Below are 21,467 nucleotides of genomic sequence, written 5' to 3'. Positions count from 1 at the left end.
GAGCATCATCTTCCTCTTTACTAGGCATGTCTTCTGGCTGTGTTACATCCTCATATTGTGCATCATCTGCAGCCTGTTCTCCTGCAAGAATATCCTCAGATTCATTTCTCTCAAGAGAGGTCTCTTGCTCTTCCTCTTCATCATAAAAATATTCGTCTTCTGTGTCTGACATGTTGCTGAATTTTTCAGCAATGACTTTCCTTGAGACAACCACGAGCTCACCCCCTTAAGAAAGTTGATGATGGGTCCCGGCAACGGAACCTTGAAACTGGCCTCTGGTAGAAACCAAAGTGCGGTAGACTAGCAGTCATTTGTAGTCCAAATGAATAACAAATTAACAGGAGCTAGAATGCCCCAAAACTGAAAGGAAATCGACACCTGTTGGCCCCAAAGCTTGGCGCCTCTTTCGGTATTTCTTTATTCAAATTCAATGAAATGTATAACTGAGTATAACAAAGCCAGTCCAGGAGAGTAAACTTGCATGTCCAATCTGGCAGCCCTCAAGACCTCTTAGCACAGAGGATTCACACACAGATCTGTGTCCCACAAAAGCAACACACTGTGCTTCCCTCTAGTCAACCAAGACAATTCAGCAAGGCAGCCTTGAGCACACATCTGGCTGTTCCATGAACATGGTTTCAACTCAGTTCAAATACACATCCACTGTCCAATCTCTGTTTCCACCCTTCAAATTGCCATACCCCTCCTCTCACAAGGGGCCAGATGACACAACTCTGTAGCAGACATAAGCCAGTGGAAAGAAAGAAAGATTGATATGTTCAGAGCTTACCAATTTTTATGCGTGGTTCTGTACCAGAGGGACTGACTGTACCAGTTTGTACTTGCAACAGACTGTCTGTACTTTTCTCCCTGCAGCTGCCTGACTGATGCACCAACTATACTCTGATAAAGCGCCGCCTGCAATTGTTCAGGACTGAACAGGTCTGTAGTCGTATGTACTTGTCCGTACAGGTCTGTAGTACCTGGATGTACTCGTCCGTACAGTACTGTACGTGCAGCCGCCTGTGTTAGAAGAATCTGCAGTAATCGTACCCGCCTGCGTCAGATGGCTGCGACTGTACTGTTCTGTACAATATCCGCGTGCGTTAGATGGCAGCGACCGTACTGTTCTGTACAGTATCCGCTTGCAGCCCCTGTACCGTACAGGTCAGCACCTGCACAGCAGCCGCCTGAACCAGCAGCCGCCTGCTGTCCGTATCCTGGTCGCCAGCGCCACCTGAACCAGCTGCCACCAGGTCTGTACGGCGTGCAGTCACCAGGTCTGTACGGCCTGCAGCCACGTGGTCTGTACGTCATGTTCTGTACGCAGCAAAAACCAGCAAAAATACACTCTCTGCAACTAGCTTCCACGACTCCTCCAAAAGCAAGAGAGGGAGAGAGAAGAGAGGTGTGTAACTCCCAAAGTGGAGTTGCTCCTTTTTCCCAAAAATATCCTAGTGGCCCCTTTCTAAAGTTTATCAAACTTCCTAAGGGTCACTTATGCCTAGGGGCCACCCAAGGTTAAAACATTAAAAATATTAATGTCCTTGGTCCCCCTTCACACTTGAGGATGTCCACCATATTTCTATTTGTCCAGGAACCCAAATGTGAATCATTAAATATTTATCTTGCTCACTAACCACCATGCCCACACTTGTGCTGTTCCACTGTCACAGGGTCATGACAGGCAGTGGATGTGTTTATGCAGCTCACACAAAGTGAGAAGTTTGCTGAATTCATGAGAGCCCCTTCTGATCCTAAGAAGAAGAAGAAGAAAGAGCGTTCTAGGAACCCACCTCAGGGCAATAGTGGTGCCTTCCCACAGGATCTTGCTTTTGGACCGTTTCCTAACATGCAGAACACTTATGGTGCAAACCCACAGAGTTTCTTTTTTGGACAGCCACCTATGCATCCAAGCTGTTTTGGCGGTGGTTCCGTGTTCCAATCTATGACTGGGAGTTACCCTCAAGGAGGCATGGGAATGCAAGGGAATTTTGGAGCTAATTTTCAGCTTGGTATGCAGGGGAATATGTATGGGGGCATGCAGCCTGGAATGCAAGGAAACATGTATGGGGGCATGCAGCCGAGTATGCATAGTGGTATGTTTGGAAACATGGGGGGATTAACAGGAATACATGGTATGCCAGGTGTGGGAATTGGCAATGTTGAGCCTATGATGGGCATGAATGCAGGGGCTAGCAATCTTGTGAGGCCACTTCCTTACGATAATTTAACGCCTATGGGTAAGGCGAAGGATTATAAGGAAGGGGGAGCTGCAGTGAAATTTGACACATTCAGCGGGGCCAAAGACAAGCTAAAGGCACTTACCTTTTTATAGCAGTTTGATGCTGCTTTTTCTGGTGGAAATTACACGGAATCCTCTAAGGTGAGAAAAGCTACTACTTTTCTCAAGGGCAATGCATTGCAGTGGTGGTCCACTCTTCTTTTGCAGGGCATAGCACCATCTACTTGGATACAGTTTAAATAGGTGTTCTCTTCCGTGTGGCTCACATCTCACATCTATTTTTGAGGTGGATGTAATGACAGCATGGCACAAGTTGGATGCATCGAAGTGTGAAAATCTTGAGGATTATAATAAGAAGTTTTGGAAAGCTTTACTCCTAGTTACTTCTTATCGTGCAGTGCCTTTGTCTGAGTAGGTTGAGAAGTATTGTTGTGGGCTGCCCAAGGAAGTGCGTGACTATTGCATAAAGACTCGAGTAACGAATATGTCGCAGATGATAGAGAATGCTATGACGGTAAATGCGTTACTTACTGGAGTCTCATCTGGATTTAAAGGAAGTAAAAGCACAAGCAAGAAATCTGAAAAGTCAGGGCATGCTTTGTGTGATGCAAAAGGGTCTATAGAGAAGCGGTATAAGAAGTTACCAATGCCCAAGCGAACTCCTGAGGAGAGACAGGCTTTGATTGATGCTAGGAAGTGCTTTTTCTGTACTGAGGAGGACATATGTCTTTTAATTGTCCCAAGCGTAAGTCCCAAAAGGACTCTGACACTAAAGGGGAGCCCAAGTCTAAGAAACCAAAGCCTTCTGCAGGGTTAGTTCCTGATCTTGTTGGGGAACAGCGAGGTGGTGAAGAGACTGAGTTGTGCAGGGCATGGGGCAAAGTGAGAGATCAGAATGCCTTGATTTTCTTTGACACAGGTGCTAGAGCCAACTTTATCTCACCACATTTGGCAAGCAGATTGGGGTTCCGCGCAGAGGAGATGGGGCCTTTGTATGAGGCTAATATGGCTTTTGTCCTGGGCATGCAGAACCCATTACCTCTATTATTGGGAAGCTGAGGCCTCATGTGTAGGGTTATGTGGACAGTGAGGAGTTCTTTATCATGCCACTTGATGGGGGTGATGTTTTGTTGGGTATGCCATGGTGCCATAGAGTACATGCGGTGGTGGATACGTACATCATAGAGGGAAAGAGCATATTTTGGATGAAGGCTTAAAGGGGAATATGTTCCTATTGTATCGGCTTCGGCCATTTTATCAGTAATGAAAAAGCATCTTCCCGCGTACTTAGTTTCTGTAAAGGATGCAAAAGATGATGAGTCTAAATCTAATTTGTCTATGTTAGATAAAGACAGGACTGATTTCTTACGGGAGTTCCAGGATTGTTTTTCCGAGTCATTGCTAGGAGAACTTCTTCTGGAAAGGCCAAAAGATCATGCTATTTATCTAATTCCGGGGAGTATCCCACCAAATAGACCGCCGTACCGTGTTAGTGCAGCCCAACAAGAGGAAATTATGAGCCAGGTACATGAGTTGTTGAAAAAGGGGTTGATTCAGCCTAGCTCATCACCCTTTTGATGGGGGTATCCTCACGGGCGGGCGAGGGGGCTGCGGAAGAGTCCCTTTGAGGTGGGGCGGGAGGAACCTCCATCAGAGTCTGAAGCTGAGTCGAGGGCGAAGCGAAAAACAGAGGGTCCTGCAAGAACTGAGAGAACCGAGCTGCACAAAAAAGGCGGAGCGGGGAGGGGAAAGAGGGGGAGGGGCGGAAGACAGAGGGGAAGGGGCGGAAGACAAAGGGGAAGGGGAAAAAATAGAGGGGGGGGGACGGAAGGCAGAGGCGGAGAAAAAAAAAAGAAAAAAAAAGAGAAAAAAAAGGGGGGGGGGGCAGCGGGGAACGAAAGGGGGAGGCGGGGAAAGCTCGAAAAGGGGGGGGGGGCAGGGAAAGCGGGGAACGAGGGGGGGGGGGGGGGGGGGGGGGGGGGGGGGGGCAGCGGGGAATGAAGGGGTGGGGGGGCGGGGGAAGCGCAAAAGGGGGGGGAGGGCGGGGGCAGGCGGGGGGGGGGGGGGGGACGTGGAGGAAGGGGGGGAAGCGGGAGGCACGAAGGAAACGGGGCAGGTGGGCAGAAGGCGACGGGCGTGGAAGGGAGGGCGGGGGGCGCGAGAAATACAGGGGCGCGGAGGGGGGGGTGCGAGCAGGCGGGGAGAGGCAGTCACGAGAGCGGGGAGGGGGTGGGGGCGAAAGCTTCAACGAGCACTTGAGCATGAAATTCTATCAGAGATCTTATCCATAAATAGGGTGTGCACTTGAATGAGCTAAAACAAGATTGTGGGAGTATTGCACAGGAACAAGAGTGCCTATGGATGCTTCCACCTTAGAAAACCTCCCCTTACGAATAAGAATCTCCAAATATGCAGCATAGAGGTCTTGAACTTGACAAATAATGTATGAAAAAGAAAGTCCCAAAAAATTGCTTGTACCTCTGTGAACAAGATGCTGGTGTGAGCTGATTTGTGTCTCCCTCTTTCCCTTAAACACACACAAGGGACGCGAGGCCAGGCTGGAATTGAGCAGAGGAGACGCACGCAGGTGACAACTGGGCCGCAGTGGATTGCTTGGCAGAAGCTCCACCTGATGCGGGCAGATGCGGGTTGACCAGCAGGCAGCGGGCTTTGGAACAGTGAGACGACTGGTGGCGGGTGGCTCTGAGACGGTGGCAGAGGGTGTTGGGATGGCGGTGGGCAGCTTTGAGATGGCGATAGCTGGCTTTGGAGTGGTGGCAGCTGGGCAGGGCGGCGGCAGCCCTGAGAGACGGCGGCAGAGGGCGGTGACTGGCGTTGGGATGGCAGCGGGCGGCTCTGAGACGACGGCAGTTGGCTCTGGAGTGGTGGCGGCACATGGCGACAACAACTGGGTAGGATGGCGGCAACGCGCGGTAGAGAGTCAGCTGCGAGTGCAGGCGCAAGGTGGCGGTGGTGCTGGCTGCACAGCTTTGGCTCTGATACCAAATGTTGACTAGTGCCTTGAGTGCAACCACACTAGTGGGGAGAAGAGGGGTAGAGATGATAAGCAACAAGATAATCAGCACAATATTAAAGGGATTGAGGAAGTACAAGATGTAGTGGAAAGCATGAATTCATTATAGAAGTAGGTCCTTTTTATAGGAGAGACCTCATTACATATTCTAAAGCATATGCTAGATGTGATGCCACCACATATGCTAAATATGATTCCACAGTATGATGCCACCACCTATGCCTTTTAAGAGGCCGTTCCCATACAAGAGACTTATACATAGTCGCGGTTGTTCACACACATTTGAAGATCTACATTCAGTGCTAGTTTACTCAACCACCTAGCACTTGTTTATTCCCACATTAATCTGTCACATGCACTCTGCACTGTAGTGCATGGTGACAAGCTGGCTCATCATCATCAGTGCAACATTGTACAGTATTAGCTCCTTTTAGGATGATATTTGTCGTACGCCGTGACCCCATTGTAATCCTCAGTCCAGGATAAGTCAGGCACGAGCTACGTAGGTCATTCTCAGCCGTAGACAGTTAGTCAGTCTGTCCAAGTCCCTTAACCCACTTGAAGAGACGCATTCATGCATGTAGAGTGAGTAGAAACCTTAGGGTTTGCATTAGAAAGCACTCTGCATATTGCATATCTTTCATCCATTGCATATAGATCATTGTAGAAGCCTTGAAATAGCATATGGTAGCCTTAGAATATTTATTAGGATTTATCTGGCAATTTTTCCACAATTTTCAGCATTTAACACCATTTATCAGTCGTGTAGCATTTTATATCCAGTCGGCCAGCATTTAGTGCCAACCGACTAGCCCTCAGTATAAGTATAAATAGGCTTGCTTTGCTTATTCATATCATATCATCTTAGCCATCAGCATCAAGCGCTTCAGTGTTTCAGTCTTCAGCCTTCACCTCAGCATCCAGCGTTTTGGAGAAGCCTTTCATTCTACAGCCATAGGAGCATCAACGCATGTGCATCCAGCCCTCCATCAGCAAAACGCAGTAGTCTACAGCATTCAACCATCAATAAACCTTGCATTTTTTGCATTCAACCAGTTTTCAGCATTCATTTCTTCATCGTTTTGCTACAGCCAATTGGTGAAGGTAAAACTCAGCATAGAACAGTCCCAAACAGCCCCTACCTCAACCTCAGATTTGTAGCCTTCCCTCATTCCATTGGAAAGAGTGCATAGGCTGGAGATTGGACATCATTGGTGCTTCTACTGCCGTGTACAGTTCAGCCTGACTCTTGGTCTTTAGAGATCTTGCGTTTGGCTTATGGTCAGTCTACCGTCAGTCTCTTCAAAGTAATAAAGCAAATACTATTCCGGTAACAGGATAGGGGGCTAGTCAGTGGGAATTCGGGACCCCATACGGTGTACAATTTCCATCTCTCTCTCTCTCTCTCTCAATCTCTTAAAGTTTGAAGTCTTAAAGTGGATTGCTAAACTCGTGAAACTCAGGATACAGAAGACGGTGCGAACATTTGTGTGACAGGATCCTCAATTACGAATACTTCCACTGCATGTTACATAATCACTATTATTTAACAATTTTGAGGTTCGCATTGATCATCAAACATTGCGTGGCTTCAAACAATGCCAAGTGTGCAGTGGAGTGTTTGGGAGCACCTCTGGAGCCATATTTTCCAGCAACTCGGTGGCATGATTGAGTATCTTCCAGGGAAGGCCAATCCATTCCTACGTCCAATCCACATGGATGCATCTTGCTAGTACAAGACTAGAAGAGATAAAGCACAAGTACGCGGATTCTTGAGTGGGACGCCATAGGACCATGCCATTTGCCACAAGCATTAGATGCCATAGGCGTAGTAGCAACGAAACGGGAACAAGAATGGAACAAAAGCCCCAATAGGGGAATGGGAACGGACCAAAGGGGGACAGAAAGGGGGAACGACCTAGATAATTCCTAGAAATGATAGTAAATCTGAACATACATTGCTCATTTTAGAAACCCGTATTATGCAACCTTAAAACAAAAAGACATATCTATAGAATTTGCAGAAGTTTAGATATAACCAAATCAGAGAGACACTAAAACATAGTGCACCACACAATTTGCGAATAGATACTAATAGATCTCAGAGTTCAAAATAAATTAGTCCACATCATACATGACATAAATGACAAAAGACACAAAATGTGACGCACGGCCTAGATAGAAGAAACAACCTAAGTCCAAAGTCCAAGCCTCAAAGTGACATGCAAATAGTAAGGAGATAGATCATGCATGGCTACTGCCAGTGATGCCTTCAAGGAGACTATTATCTATGTCATTCAAGAAAGCCATATGATCGAGACCAACATTTGCACCATCCAAAGCTTCAACCCCATCTTGACTAGGATCTGCAAGTCCATGTGTCTCCTCATCATCCGAGGACTCCTCATCAAGAAATATAAACTTCTCTGGTTTGGGAGAAGCCATATCACCAAGCTAGCGCAAATTAGCACTTGCAAAAATCAAGTCGTTGACTTGTTTTGTCCCAAATTGGTTCCTCTTCTTGGATGCAACATGGCCAAACACACTCCATAGTTGCTTAATCGGAGAGGAGCTTGCACCTTGAGACAAGATCCTTACTGCCAATGATTGAAGCTCTGGTTTACGAGCCCCATAATCCTTCCACCATAAAGCAACCCCAATCTTAAACTTGTCTCTCTTTGCATCGGCTGATCCAAACCTTCCCAACTTGTTGCGATAAAATCCAAGTTGGTCTTTCACTAACCTTCGTTTATCGTCATCACGAACTTGCCTAGAAAGCACTGTCGCGCGCAACTCCATCACCTCATTATTGGCCTCTTGTCCACATCCTTGGAACCTCGGGATCCAAGACATACGCAGCAACATGCATGGGAGAATGATAATCATTCCATCGTGCTTTACATAATTCTCGAACCTCTGCATATTTCTTATCAGACAAGCCCATTTCCCCTATTTTCTCGATCATTCGGTCATCCCCCTCATAAACCTTGCCAATGCATGGCTCTCGTCCATCTGCAATCCGCATCAAGCGCATGATCGGCTTCATCATCACAGTATTGATAGTGCTGACTTCATCCCAAAATGTGAAGTCTTGTATGGTTCTCGCAACCTCTATGCTGGCTCTTGACCGAGAAAGAGTCCATCCCATCCACTCATTGCATACAACTGCTTCAAAGACAAGTTCACTTTGGATAACCTCTTTATCATGAGAAAGTTATATCCAAAGTGTGTCTCCGAGTTCTTCAAGAGATCCTTTTTGGGCGATCTCTTGCGGAATTCATTCAAAATAAACTGATGGTTTTGAACCCATGGCAAGTTGCCAATATCCTTCAGTAAGTTGCTCAAACAATGAGCAAACCATGGACTAAATGTGATATGCAGATACCTGTCTTCAAGCTTTAGACCAATTGCTCTTTTGTTGCCTCACCATCAGCTAAGAACTGAATAACATTTTGTGGGCCAACTTTCTCAATACCTTGGGCCTCCTCTTCCACAAGATGATCTGCAGTTTTTCCAGTCCCAGAGGCATCATGTGAGGAAATGAATTGCATTCTTCCTCGAGAATAAGCAACCATGCCATGAATGGACCTTTTTCGAGTGTCACTCCAACCATCTGTAATAAGTGACACACCATTCTTTGCCCAACTTTCATGCACAGATTCTAAATCACATTCAATTGCAACTTTTTCCTTTTGCAACAAGGTGGTGCGTAGTGTCATAGGAAGGAGGCTTGTATGTTGGGCCATACTCTGCAATCTCGTGGACCATTTCAATAAAATATGGGGACCTGGCAACATTGAATGCTACATGATCATGATAAAAGAACCTTGCAACAGCTGCATCTAACCTCTCTTTCCTGCGGGAATCCCAAGCTTTGCTTCTTGCCAGAGCTTGCACCCATAGGTTGCAAATCCTGGGAAAATACAAAGCTCCCAAGTCTTCCATACTGCTGTCCATCTCCCATGCTTACATCTTCCCCATGTCTAGTGAAGTAAGATGCATTAATTGTCCTCTATACCGAAGTGAGAGGGAAGCATGCACGATGAGTGGCTTGCTCGGTGATCACGTTTGCACAATGGCAAGATGGAGCAGCATGCTGTATAACGAAAGTAGGAGGAAGAAGGAAAGGGAAGTTAAGGCACACTAAATTCTTTTTGTATTCGTAAGGATTGTGATAGAATGTATGATAAGGGATGAATTATTTATAAGTACTGCATGCAACTATGGGGCAATTTTGCTTAGTACGTGAAGAGTTATGTTGTTACCTTCGATAAATTTGGAATTTTTAACGTCAAATAAAATCACTTTTAAGGGAACCTGACAACCATGTTTATGTTAGTTAGAATCACTATCAAGTGTTAGGCACAATACATTTTTAAAGGTATTGATAGTCTGTAATTCTTTTCTTTTGGACAGTTGATACTTCCTTTCGTGGACCTTGATCTGAAATATTTTGATCTTGGGATTCTCAATCGTGATGCCACAAATGATTCAGTAACTGTTGAAAGTGCAGAGGCCACCCTTAAGTAAGTACCTGGTGATAATGTTACATGTGTTAACTTGGACTTTGTGGGCTGCATTTGATGAACTCATTCTTTTTTTATACATCTTTTTCTGGGAGATATTTGAAGAAACTCAGTGCATTGGCTGTGCATGCCTTGAAGCATTAAAACAGGAAACTTTTGATAAAGAGTCGACATCTACGTCTGTTGCCTTTTAACTTCTGAGCATTTTAAGTGCTGCCACGGTCAAGTCTATCTGTCTTTTGAGAGTTACAGAAACTCAGTGCATTGGTTCTGTATGATGATGTGATTTGAACAACAAATTTGAACATGATCTGAGCCATTAACTTTCAAACTGTGGGAAGCGTTAAGAGATTTAGGTAGTTAGTTAAATAGCAGGAAGATAACTGAAATGAAAGGGAATAAGGTAAGAAGGACACACACTGAAAAACATGTCTGTTATGTTTTAATGGCCAGCAGAATCATTGCCCCCCCGCCCCGCCGCCCCCCTTCCCCCCACCCGGCCATTCGTCTCTTCCCTTTTTTCCTTCTTCCCTCTTCCTCCAATGCACGCATGCACACTCACAAACTTTTGATTGGACTTTTTTGTGATTAAAGGTTGACTTTTTTCTCTGAATGTTGACTTGTGCTACAGGTATAATGTAGCTGTAAAATGTGCAACAATCACACCTGGTGAGCTGTTTGATAGTTTGCAGTTGTTAATGTCACAAAATTGACTATCTATTTTTACAATGAGCTACCTTTCTGCAGACGAGGGTCGTGTCAAAGAATTTAGTCTCAAAGCAATGTGGAAGAGTCCAAATGGGACTATTCGTAACATCTTGAATGGTATCAATTTTTAGATATGCAATTTTGTTGTAGTGTGTTTAAGTAGTTTAAGTAGGAGTTTTGGTGTCAACGAGCAGCGAGGAGGGGAATTTGGAGTAAAAGATAGTTCAACAGTGTCTCTTTGAATGCCAAATCTATGGAGTTACCTTTTACAGGGACTGTGTTCCGTGAGCCCATTATTTGCAAAAATGTCCCCAGGCTGATTCCAGGCAAGTTTATTTTACATGATTCTGGCATCAAGAAGAGTTCTTTTTCCACCAAGACATGGTGATTTTTTGTTTCACCAGGATGGACAAAGCCTATTTGTATCGGGAGACATGCTTATGGAGACCAGTATCGTGCTACTGATACTGTTATCAAAGGCCCGGGAAAGCTGAAACTTGTTTTTGGTGAGTAGGGATTGAAAACCTTCTTGGCTGCTTTCACTACCCTTTGGTTGAATTTTATCATGTATTCAATCAGAATCCTTTAGTTAGGGACACAAAGTTATCGGACTTTTTATCATCTAAAGGTCTGTGTTTGTGAAATGTATTTATTCTTGATGGCAACACAAAATCATCTACAGTGCATGTTGAATTATATTCACAATTTCTCTCATGTGGATGCTGTGCTGTGAGAAGTATACTGCCATAGGGACCAAAGATGGGCCAGGGTATGTTGGAAGTACAAGATATTCCTTTTGTGCGTTCTGGTCAGACATAGCTGACCTAATTAATGTTACACTCAGTGTCAAGCAGCAGCAACTTCAGGCAAACAGGGTTCAGCTCAAGAAAACAGCTGGTACAAGTGCCTGACAATTTCTGTCCCAGCGTTAGCAGGCCATATGGCATCTACACAGCCAAATGAACCCCGATGCTTAATTCATCTGGGCTTGCTGTGTGTATAGGTGGCTGATCTAATATGCATGGGGCTGCAGATGCCAGTTTTTCCTCCTTGGCAGATGCTAACCTTTCCTTGTTGCTGTTTGTATAGGTGGCTGATTTTGCATGTGTGGATGGCATCCATCATTGTAAGCCACCTTGGAATAAAGAAATGCCTTGTTTTAACATGCAACTGTATGATTGTGTAATTGTAACTATTTGGTCCTCCAAGCTCTTTTCACATGATAGAACTCATGCCCGGCCACATGGATAGGATGATGGACACATGGAAACAGGGTTCCTAATGTTGGCATTGGAAAAAGCATCAATCTTGGTCAAAAAGCAAGAAAAAGCAAAAGTCAAACTTTGTTGACCAAAAAGCTGAGTGCACCATTGGAAAGAGGACATCAAATTGGATCAAAAAGCTAAAAGCCGCTTTTTCAAAAAGCAACTCCAGGGCCAAAAAGCAAGGCTCTGAAGATTGTAAAAACACAAATCAAGAACTTTGACTATTATTAATATTTAATAAAACAAAAGCAAAGACGCAAAGCAAAAGCAAAAGCAAGAAAAATAAAACAAAAGCCAAGAGGTAAAGCAAAAGCAAGTAAAACAAAAGCGAACTCGTTGAAGAAGCATTGTTGTCATCCTCCCTCTCTACTTCTTCACGCCACCCGTCTCCACCTCCGCCTGCGGCAACCGCCCTTGTAGCGCCAACTTCCGCCACTATTCCACCCTCTGTGCGCTGCCTTTGCCTGTGTCGCTTCTGCCATCTGCGCCGCCTGTCTCCACCTGTGTATCACTTGAGCATCGCCAGCCTTTCTAAACCCCTAAGGATGGGAATTACCTTGTGGAGATACTTACTCATTATTTTGGGTGTGACCACTCCAGGGATTGTCTTTGTCTGGATTGAGTATAGAGAGCCTTGTGGATATTTGGGAATGTTAGTTTGATTCATTGGATTTCATGACTAGCCCGGTGTAAAACTCTTGTGGGTCATCTTCGTGGTCAGCTCGACATTAGTTATATCCAGATCCATTAGTACAAGGTGAGAGTAGCCCCTCTCAGTCAAAGTAGACCAAGATATCGAGCCATCCCAACTACAATCAATTTCTGATGAGCTATTTATAAAAAGTAACACCCTGTAGAGTTCATAAAGATGTGTGTGCTCTAAATATACAACAAGTCATACTACTAAACACAGCAAATGGGACCAGTCCAATTAGCCTTGACATCGACCTCAGCCCGACCTTGAAGAGTTGCTAGCTTGGAGAGCCAAGAAGGAACAAGACTACAGAAGAGCTCAGATGTTCGAAGACTTTATCAAAGACTAGGCCGTTGAAGCTGAAGGTGTGGAAGCTGCCAAAGCTTATTTACGAGGTAAAGGGGTTACCATTGGAGAAGAATCCAAAGCCACCCGATTCATCGCTCATGGAGGACAGAGAGAAGTTACCCCTAGACCCGCTCTATCAGATGCAGCTTTCTCGGGCCTAGCAAAAGAGAAGAAGCAAAGGAGCCTTCAACCAGCAAAGTGGACTTCAAGCCGGGAGAGAAAAGTGTAAAATTTGATACCTTCTATGGAAAGTGGGACACCCAGAAAGCCCTATCCTTCATCAAACAGTTTGACGCTGCCTTTGGAGGAGAGGACTTCTCCGAAAAGTCCAAACTCCGCATGGTCCAAATGCATTTGAAGGATGCCGCCTTGAATTGGTGGCTAAAAGTGGTACAAGATGGAACTGAGCCTACTTCATGGACCGACTTCAAAACCATGTTCAACAAGAAATCCCTTCTCTCAAATTTCGAGGCAGATGTGCAAAAGGAATGGGATGAGGTAAAGCAAAAGGTTGGAGAAAGCGTGGCAACATAGCTTAATAATTTTTCAGCCGTCTCATTGAAGTATACTCCCATCCCATCATTGATGGAAATGTGTAAGTTTGTCAATGGATTGCAACCAAAGCTTATGCAAGTAGTTTATATGGCAGGACCTAAAACCTTGGAAGAAGCCCAAGACAGCCTTGCAAGCTGAATCTCTACATATGCATTAGATGGTGGGCAAATCAAAGAATGAGAATCGAGACTCGTCTCAAAAGAAGAGGTTCAAAGGAGGATCTCAAGCAAGGAACGAGCCACGAGAAAAGAAGAACAAGAATGAGGATAAACCCCCATTGTACCAAAAGAAGCTATCCCGCAAGCGACTCGAAGAATATCTCAAAGAAGGCAAATGTTTCCAATGTGGAAAGAAAGGACACATGGCTGCAAAATGTCTTGATAGACAAAATCAAGAAGCCAAACTGTCCCAAAGTAATGCATTACCTAAAGAACTCTAACATCAAGATGACACACCACCAGAGAAGAGGCAACTTTTCGAAGCTTGGGACAAAGTGGCAAACCATCCACTTCGATAGTGGTGCAATCCACCACTGCATTCATCCATGAGTGGTTGACGCCATGAACCTCCCTCTGGATAGGTTCGGAACTCCTATGACAGCAGGTGCCGGTTTTGAAGGAATGTCATCCGAGGTGACTCCTATTTTAGGAAAGCTTCACTTACAGATTGGAGACTAGGTGGATCATGAGAACTTTGTTGTTGGCAAAGTTGGCCATTGTGATGTGATTTTGGGTATGCCCTGGCATAGAAGATAGACCCGACCATTCATTGGGCTGGAAACAAGATTAGGTTTCCTTTTAAAGGCAAAAATGTAACTTTTAATGTAGGAGTTGAGGGGAATTCCATTCCACTCATTAGTCATGTACAAGTTCCTAAAGCAATCTATTTCCTGGTACTTGATATATATAAGAGATCCTAAGGAATCTGAGGGTGATGAGTCACTCTTAACTCTTGATTATGAAAGGAAAGATTTCCTTAAGAAGTATGGAGATTGTTTTGCAGATACTCTTCCAGGAGAGCTACCTCGAGAGAGACCGGAAGATCATCAGATTGACATCATGCCAGGAAGCTCACCTCCTAGTAGACCTCCTTATCGAGTGAGTCAGGCTCAACAGAGATTATGAAGCAAGTGACCGAGCTTTTGGAAAAGGATTTAATTCGACGTAGCTCATCACCTTTTTGCTCCCTAGTCTTTTTGGTTCAGAAAAAGGATGGTTCTTGGCATATGTGTATTGATTACAGGGCTCTTAACAGGATCATTGTAAAGAACATGTTTCCTATTCCCAAGATCGATGACATCCTAGATAGATTGGATGGAGCCACTATCTTTAGCAGGATCGACTTGGAGAGTCGTTACCATTAAGTTAGGATTGTTCCAGAGGACATTCACAAGACTGCATTCAGGACAACCTTTGGACTCTATGAGTATTTGGTGATGCCTATTGGTATTACCAATGCCCCGGCTACTTTCAACGGAATGATGGAAAGAATATTTCGAGCACATAGAAAGTTTGCAGCTACTTTTTTTTTTCTTGATATTATTGTGCATTCAAAGAACAAAGGAGATCATTGAAAGCACTTGGACATAGTATTTCAAGAATTGTGCAAGTACAAATTGTATGTGAATGGCAAGAAGAGTGAGTTCTTTTTGTCAAAGATTCACTACTTGGGCCATATAGTGTCCAAGGAAGGGGTCACGATGGATCCAGATAAAGGCAAGGCTATTATGGAATGGCCAGAGTTGACAAGTGTGCATGCAGTTCAAAGTTTCCTTGGCTTATGCTCTTATTACAGGAAGTTCATCAAGTGGTTTGCCGTGGTAGCAAGTCCACTACATGATTTGACAAAGAAAGCCATGGGATTCCGATGGGCCAAAGCTGAAAAAGAATCCTTTGAAGCACTAAAGTTTTATGCTAGCAAAGGACTGGTTTTGATTGTTCTAGATTTATCAAAGCCATTCGTGGTAGAATGCGATGTTTCAGGAGATTGCATTAGAGCAGTCTTGAACCAAGAGGGCCATGCTATGGCCTATGGGAGTCCAAGACTTCAAGGAGGTGAAAGACTGCACCTACTTACGAGAAAGAATTGATGGCTATCATTCATGCTTTAAAGATTTGTAAGCACTATCTTATGGGTGTTGAGTTTGTTATCAAGACAAATCATCAAAGCCTTAGATATTTTATGTTCCAACCTAAGATATTAGGAAAACATATAAGATGGGCTAGTTATTTAGCCCAATTTCATTTTCAGATTATGCATACCCATGGGAAAGACAACAAGGTAGCAGATGCTCTATCTCGAAGACCCATGACCCATGCAGTTTCTATGGGATATCATTTGGACTTCACTATGATGAAAGATCTTTATGCAACAGGTGACGATTTCAAGGACATTTGGGATAGATTGCAGAATGGAGACTTGGTGATCTCTTATGTCATCGAGGAACGGTTTCTTATGATGCAAACTTGTTTATGTGTGACCAAGGATTTGAGACCAAAGTTAATGGAAGAATGCCATGTCCCACCTTATATGGGACATAGGGGTATCATGACAACAACTTAGGCTTTGGAGAGTTATTTCTTTTTCAGAACATGAACTAGGGCGAGAAAGTTGAGTGAGTGAAGTACCTGTTAAAGACAACTGGTTAGCTGCCTTCGGCTTGGGTCTTGCGTTGGTCTTTGCACCCTTCTTTTTCGGGCACTCGTTATGTATATGTCCTTTTTCTTCGCAGATGTAACAACGTCCCTCCTTCTTGAGCTTCAAAGCCTTGAGTAGACGGTTTTTCTTTACTGGTGTCGAAGTAGAATTCTTTGAAGGTTGGTCCGAAGACTTTCCTTCTGTCGTGCTAGCCATCGTTGCGGAGAACTTTCTTTTATGCTTGTTTCCCTACTTGGTCACGGGTTTAGATTTGGAAGAGACCATTGTATCGTCATAAATACGAGCGGAATGAATGGCCTCGTCCAAAGTTTTGCCTTTGTTGTTTTTAACCTGTAAACGGTACGAGTCGGGTAAACCGGCTACGAAGAAACCCAAAAGAGTAGTGGAAACCATCTTCGTAGCTTTCATCTATAAGTCTCTAAATTTCTGGAGGTAGACCTCATAAGTGAGATTCTGCAAGGTCATGGTCAAACTGGCAAACTGAGCAACGATATCATAGTCAACGATATCATAGTCATCCTCTTTCTTGAGGAATTCTTTCTTAAAGATTGCTTGGAACTGTGCCTTAGATTTGAGTTCTTTCCACCAAAGCAAATTGCTTGAGAGGAAATCTGTTGCTAACTGAATCTTTTTTCCATCATCATATGGATGAAATTGGAAATGGACTTGCCACTTATGTAGCCAAGTGTCCACAATCTCCTTGGTACGCTGCTTTTGCTCGCCCCCAAACTGTTTCGGAGTAATGTTGGGGCCTAAAGCAGATGCCAAGGTATCCATACCGGAAAGAGTAGATAGGGTAGTGGTCAATAAAGAGATGGAGTTCTGTAAAGCCTGCATCTGCGTGGCGACTTGTGCTTGACGTTGCGAGAAAGAAGCTTCGAAAGCAACTTTAAACTCTTGAAAATCAGATTTTGAAACAAAATCGTCGAAAAGATCGCCATCGATGGCTTCTGTAGTCAGCAAGTCTTCACGTTCGGGAATGGGCTCCATCTAGGATTCTTGGGTCGACATCTTGAAGAGGGCAAGACGAGAGAAAAGCTTGGCCTTGTACAAGGAAGAGTGCTAGAGAGCTTGAGGAGATGTGTGGCAAGAAGCCTTCTCTAGGGGGAATTTTATAGGCTTCCCCAAAAGCATGTGTAGCTGTAAAACTTTGCTTTTGTGTGTTTTTTTTTCTATATATATATATATATATATATATATATAAACACCCACAAAGCAAAGAAGTAAAAAGAACATATGCTTTCTCTTGTTAAAAAAAAAAACACGCTTGTGAATAGATGGTTTTTTAAACCCGTAGGTCAAAAAAAACAAAAGCAACGTGTGTGAAAAAAAAAAAGCGAAGTCTAAAAGAGAGAGAGAGAGAGAGGAAGTTTTATGGCTGTGACTGGATTTGTGGTGCTTGAGTGGCTGTGCAGCCCTTACGAGGGAAGAAGCCAGCCGAAAGCGCCTTGGCCCAGTCATTCGCAGGTATGCGCAGGCAAGTATACGTGGGTGTACGCAGGTATATGCACGTATACGCAAACAGCAACTTCAATCGCGTTACACACAGACAGGTGGACTGGTACACGCAAGGAGGCGGGTTGGTACGCCAGGCAGGTAGGTGTACGCTTGCAAGCGGGCACGTACAGCAACGCTGAAGTCGGCGCTAAGGATTGTTGTAGAAAAAACTCGAAAAGCATTCGACGAGTGGCAGGTTTTTTTTATATTTGTAGCTTTTGTAAAAATAAAAAAAAAACCCATGCCTTGCTTTTGGTGTTTTGAACCTAGGCTAAAAGGTTTAAAAAACCTGCTTCATGAGTGTTTTAAAAAAAAAAGTATATATATATAAACACAAAAGCAAAGTTTTAAAGCTACACATGCTTTTGGGAAAGCCTATAAAATTCCCCTCAAGAAGGCTTCTTGCCACACATCTCCTCAAGCTCTCTAGTACTCTTCCGTATACAAGGCCAAGCTTTTCTCTCATCTTGCCCTCTTCAAGATGTCAACCCAAGAATCGGAGACGAAACCCATTCCCGAACGTGAAGACCTGCCGTCTACAGAAACCACCGATGGCAATCTTTTCGAGGATTTTGTTTCAAAATCTGATTTTCAAGAGTTTAAAGTTGCTTTCGAAGCTTCTTTCTCGGAACGTCAAGCACAAGTCGCCACGCAGATGCAGGCTTTATAGAACTCCATCTCTTTATTGACCACTATCCTATCTACTCTTTCGGGTATGGATATCTTGGCCTCTGCTTTAGGCCCCAACATTACTCTGGAACAGTTTGGGGGCGAGCAAAAGCAGCGTACCAAGGAGATTGTGGACACTTGGCTACATAAGTGGCAAGTCCATTTCCAATTTCATCCATATGACGATGGAAAAAAGATTGAGTTAGCAGCAGGTTTCCTCTCAAGCAATTTGCTTTGGTGGAAAGAACTCAAACCTAAACCAACAACGTGGGCACAGTTCGAAGCAGTCTTTAAGAAAGAATTCCTCAAGAAAGAGGATGACTATGATATCGTTGCTCAGTTTGCCAGTTTGACCATGACCTCGTAGAACCTCACTTATGAGGTCTACCTCCAGAAATTTAGAGACCTACAGATGAAAGCTATGAAGATGGTTTCCACTACTCTTTTGGGTTTCTTCGTAGCCGGTTTACCCGACTCATACCGTTTACAAGTTAAAAACAACAAATGCAAAACTTTGGACGAGGCCATTCATTCTGCTCGTATTTATGACGATACAATGGTCTCTTCCAAATCTAAACCCGTGACCGAGTAGGGGAACAAGCACAAAAGGAAGTTCTCCGCGATGGCTAACACGACAGACGGAAAGTCTTCGGACCGACCTTCAAAGAATTCTACTTCGACACCAGTAAAGAAAAACCGTCTCCTCACGGCTTTGAAGCTCAAGGAGGAGGGACGTTGTTTCATCTACAAAGAAAAAGGACAAATGCGTAACGAGTGCCCGAAGAAGAAGGGTGCAAAGACCAACGCAGGACCCAAGCCAAAGGCAGCCAACCAGTTGTCTTTGACAGGTACTTCAGTTACTGTACTTTCTCGCCCTAGTTTATGTTCTGATTGTCTGTTCAACTCTAAAGTTTTTGGCTTGCATGATCTTCTCTGAGTTTATGGAGAAGTGAATGGCCATAGAATCCACATTCTTCTGGACCCTGGCAGCTTACACAACTTTGTCAATTACAAACTTGTGCAGAAATTGGGTCTTGACACAACACCTAGCGATCATACCTATGAGGTACGCCTACTTGCGGGTCGGCAAGTATGGGATTTAAAGGTGGAGAAGCTACAGATCCAGATTCAGGACTACGAAGATACTCTGGAGTGCTATATTATGCATCTAGAGCATGTAGAGTTATTATTAGGGATCCATCCAAGTAAATCACCTTGGGGTGCGCCTGTGTTACTTAGGAGAAAGAAGGACAACACCTGGAGAATGTGTATAGATTACAAGAGATTGAACAAGCTGCCAATCAAGAACCGTTATCCTCTCCCTAGATGAGGTGACCTGATTGACCGGTTAGCCGGAGCGAAGTATTTCACAAAGATAGATTTACGTATTGGCTATCACCAGATATGTATTCATGAAAGGCATGTCGAAAGAACCGCCTTTCAGACTAGGTATGGCCATTACGAGTTTCTCGTATTACCTTTTGGGTTAACCAATGCTCTAGCTACTTTCCAGCAAATGATGAATGATCTTCTTCGTGAACATTTGGAAAAATTTGTGGTTGTGTTCTTGGATGATATTTTAATATATAGTCGTACTCTTGAGGATCACGTTAGACACCCCACAGTTATGTTAACTATTTTAAGACAGATCGACTATATGCTAAATTAAGTAAATGTGAGTTTTTTATGATAGAAAGCATTTACTTGGGACACAAGATCACTAGAGACGGGTTGAACATTGACTATGACCGAGTTCAAAAGGTTCTCGCTTGGCCTATACCGCAGACTGTGAAACAACTTCGTTCTTTTCTTGGTTTTGTTGTTTTTCTTCGGAAATCTGTGCTGTCACAGGGGACAGAAGGGACGGACTGTTGGAATGGAGGGACGCCGAGTCGGGACGGTTCAGGAACGGGGACGGCAGGGGACGGTTGGACGTCCCCTGGAGGCGTCCCTCACAAGGGACGATGAAGGGACGGCAGTAGGAACGGGGATGACTGTGGGGCACGACAGGGAGCCATTCTGTGCAGTTAGATTGGTTTCTTTTGCCCGTTTCTAGCCGTTTGTGGGGCCGTTTCTAGCCGTTTGCCTTGGCTGTTTCTAGCCGTTTGGGGCCGCCTTGAGCCTTTGAGGCTTGGGTCTTGGGCCTTGCCTCTCTCTTGCCTTGAGGTTTGGCCTTTAGGCTTGAGCCTTGGGGCCTTGGGTCTTGGCCCTTGAGGCTTGGCCCTTGCCTCTCTCTCTTGCCTATCTAATATCTATATAAGAACAAGGCTACAAGGCTACAAGCACACACACACCCCTTCAAGTTTTCAAAGTTCAAGTAACTCTCTCTCTCTAGTCTCTCTCCCTCAAGCTTCTTCTAACTTAGTAACTTCCAACTTCCAAGCCTCTCACACAAGGCCCTACTCTCTACTATCTAGACTCTCTCTCTCTCTCTCTCTCTCTCTCTCTCCCCCTCAAGTCTCTTGAGTCTTCCAACTTCCAAGCCTCTAGGCCTCTAGGCTCTCTCTCTCTCTCTCTCTCTCTCTCTCTCTCCCCTTCATTGATGTATACCATTTTATACCCCCAGTATGGTACAGGATGGAGCTAGCTAGGTTGCATATCATAATTGTATACTCCATGCATATAGCTTTGCATTCTCCTAGTAGTAGAGCTCCATCCCCTCCCCCACTCATTGTACTTATTGCACACCCAGATTCAGCTTTTTTAGTTCAGTACTTTTTCATTTTATTGGGATGACAGAGGATACTCCATACAGGTACACCGATTTGGCTCATAGGCCGAGTTCGGTCTTTTGGAAGACGTTAATAAAATCTTTCTTTCTTTCTTTCTTTCTCTCTGGTAGACGTTAATACAACTTTCTTTCTTTCTTTCTTTCTCTCTAGTAGACGTTAATACAACTTTCTTTCTTTCTTTCTCTCATTTTGTATCTACTTAATTATTAATACAATTAACCGTCAACGCCTTCACTCTTTGATTGGCGTATTTTGTTAATATGACTCAAAAGCTTACCATTTTATGTAAATTTGTGCTCATTTTGATGTACTTCCAAAGTAGAATAAGTGTAGAGTAGAAAAACTTAAAAAAAAAGTATTTTTTGAGTGCCATTTCCTCCCCTGTGCCCGTTTCCTACTTATGGCCGTCCCTCGTCCCGTCCCCGTCCCCCGTTCCTTGTGACTATGCTCTCAGCTCACACTACCGATGACCGACTTGTTGAAGATGTAAGTCGAATCAGCCTATCACTTGGAATAATGATCTGGATATGGCCTTG

The 21,467-nt window shown here is 44.3% G+C and overlaps 1 protein-coding gene across 1 annotated transcript in view; it reads left to right on the top strand.

The window, feature by feature from the left end:
* Positions 1 to 21,467, top strand: part of LOC147619841 (isocitrate dehydrogenase [NADP]-like) — a 106,247-nt gene that overhangs the window by 42,592 nt on the left and 42,188 nt on the right. Inside the window, exons 3-7 of the mRNA XM_086825687.1 lie at positions 9,696 to 9,805; positions 10,437 to 10,474; positions 10,553 to 10,630; positions 10,786 to 10,839; positions 10,918 to 11,019. Of these exons, the coding sequence (XP_086681813.1) occupies positions 9,696 to 9,805; positions 10,437 to 10,474; positions 10,553 to 10,630; positions 10,786 to 10,839; positions 10,918 to 11,019 (382 nt within the window). The remainder of the gene's footprint in view (positions 1 to 9,695; positions 9,806 to 10,436; positions 10,475 to 10,552; positions 10,631 to 10,785; positions 10,840 to 10,917; positions 11,020 to 21,467) is intronic.

The sequence above is a fragment of the Cibotium barometz genome, chromosome 32, assembly GCF_041138505.1.
Source record: "Cibotium barometz isolate CiBa-2024 chromosome 32, ASM4113850v1, whole genome shotgun sequence".
NCBI lineage: Eukaryota > Viridiplantae > Streptophyta > Polypodiopsida > Cyatheales > Cibotiaceae > Cibotium > Cibotium barometz.
The sequence above is the reverse complement of the archived record's forward strand: the minus strand, read 5'-3'. Positions and strand labels throughout refer to the sequence as shown.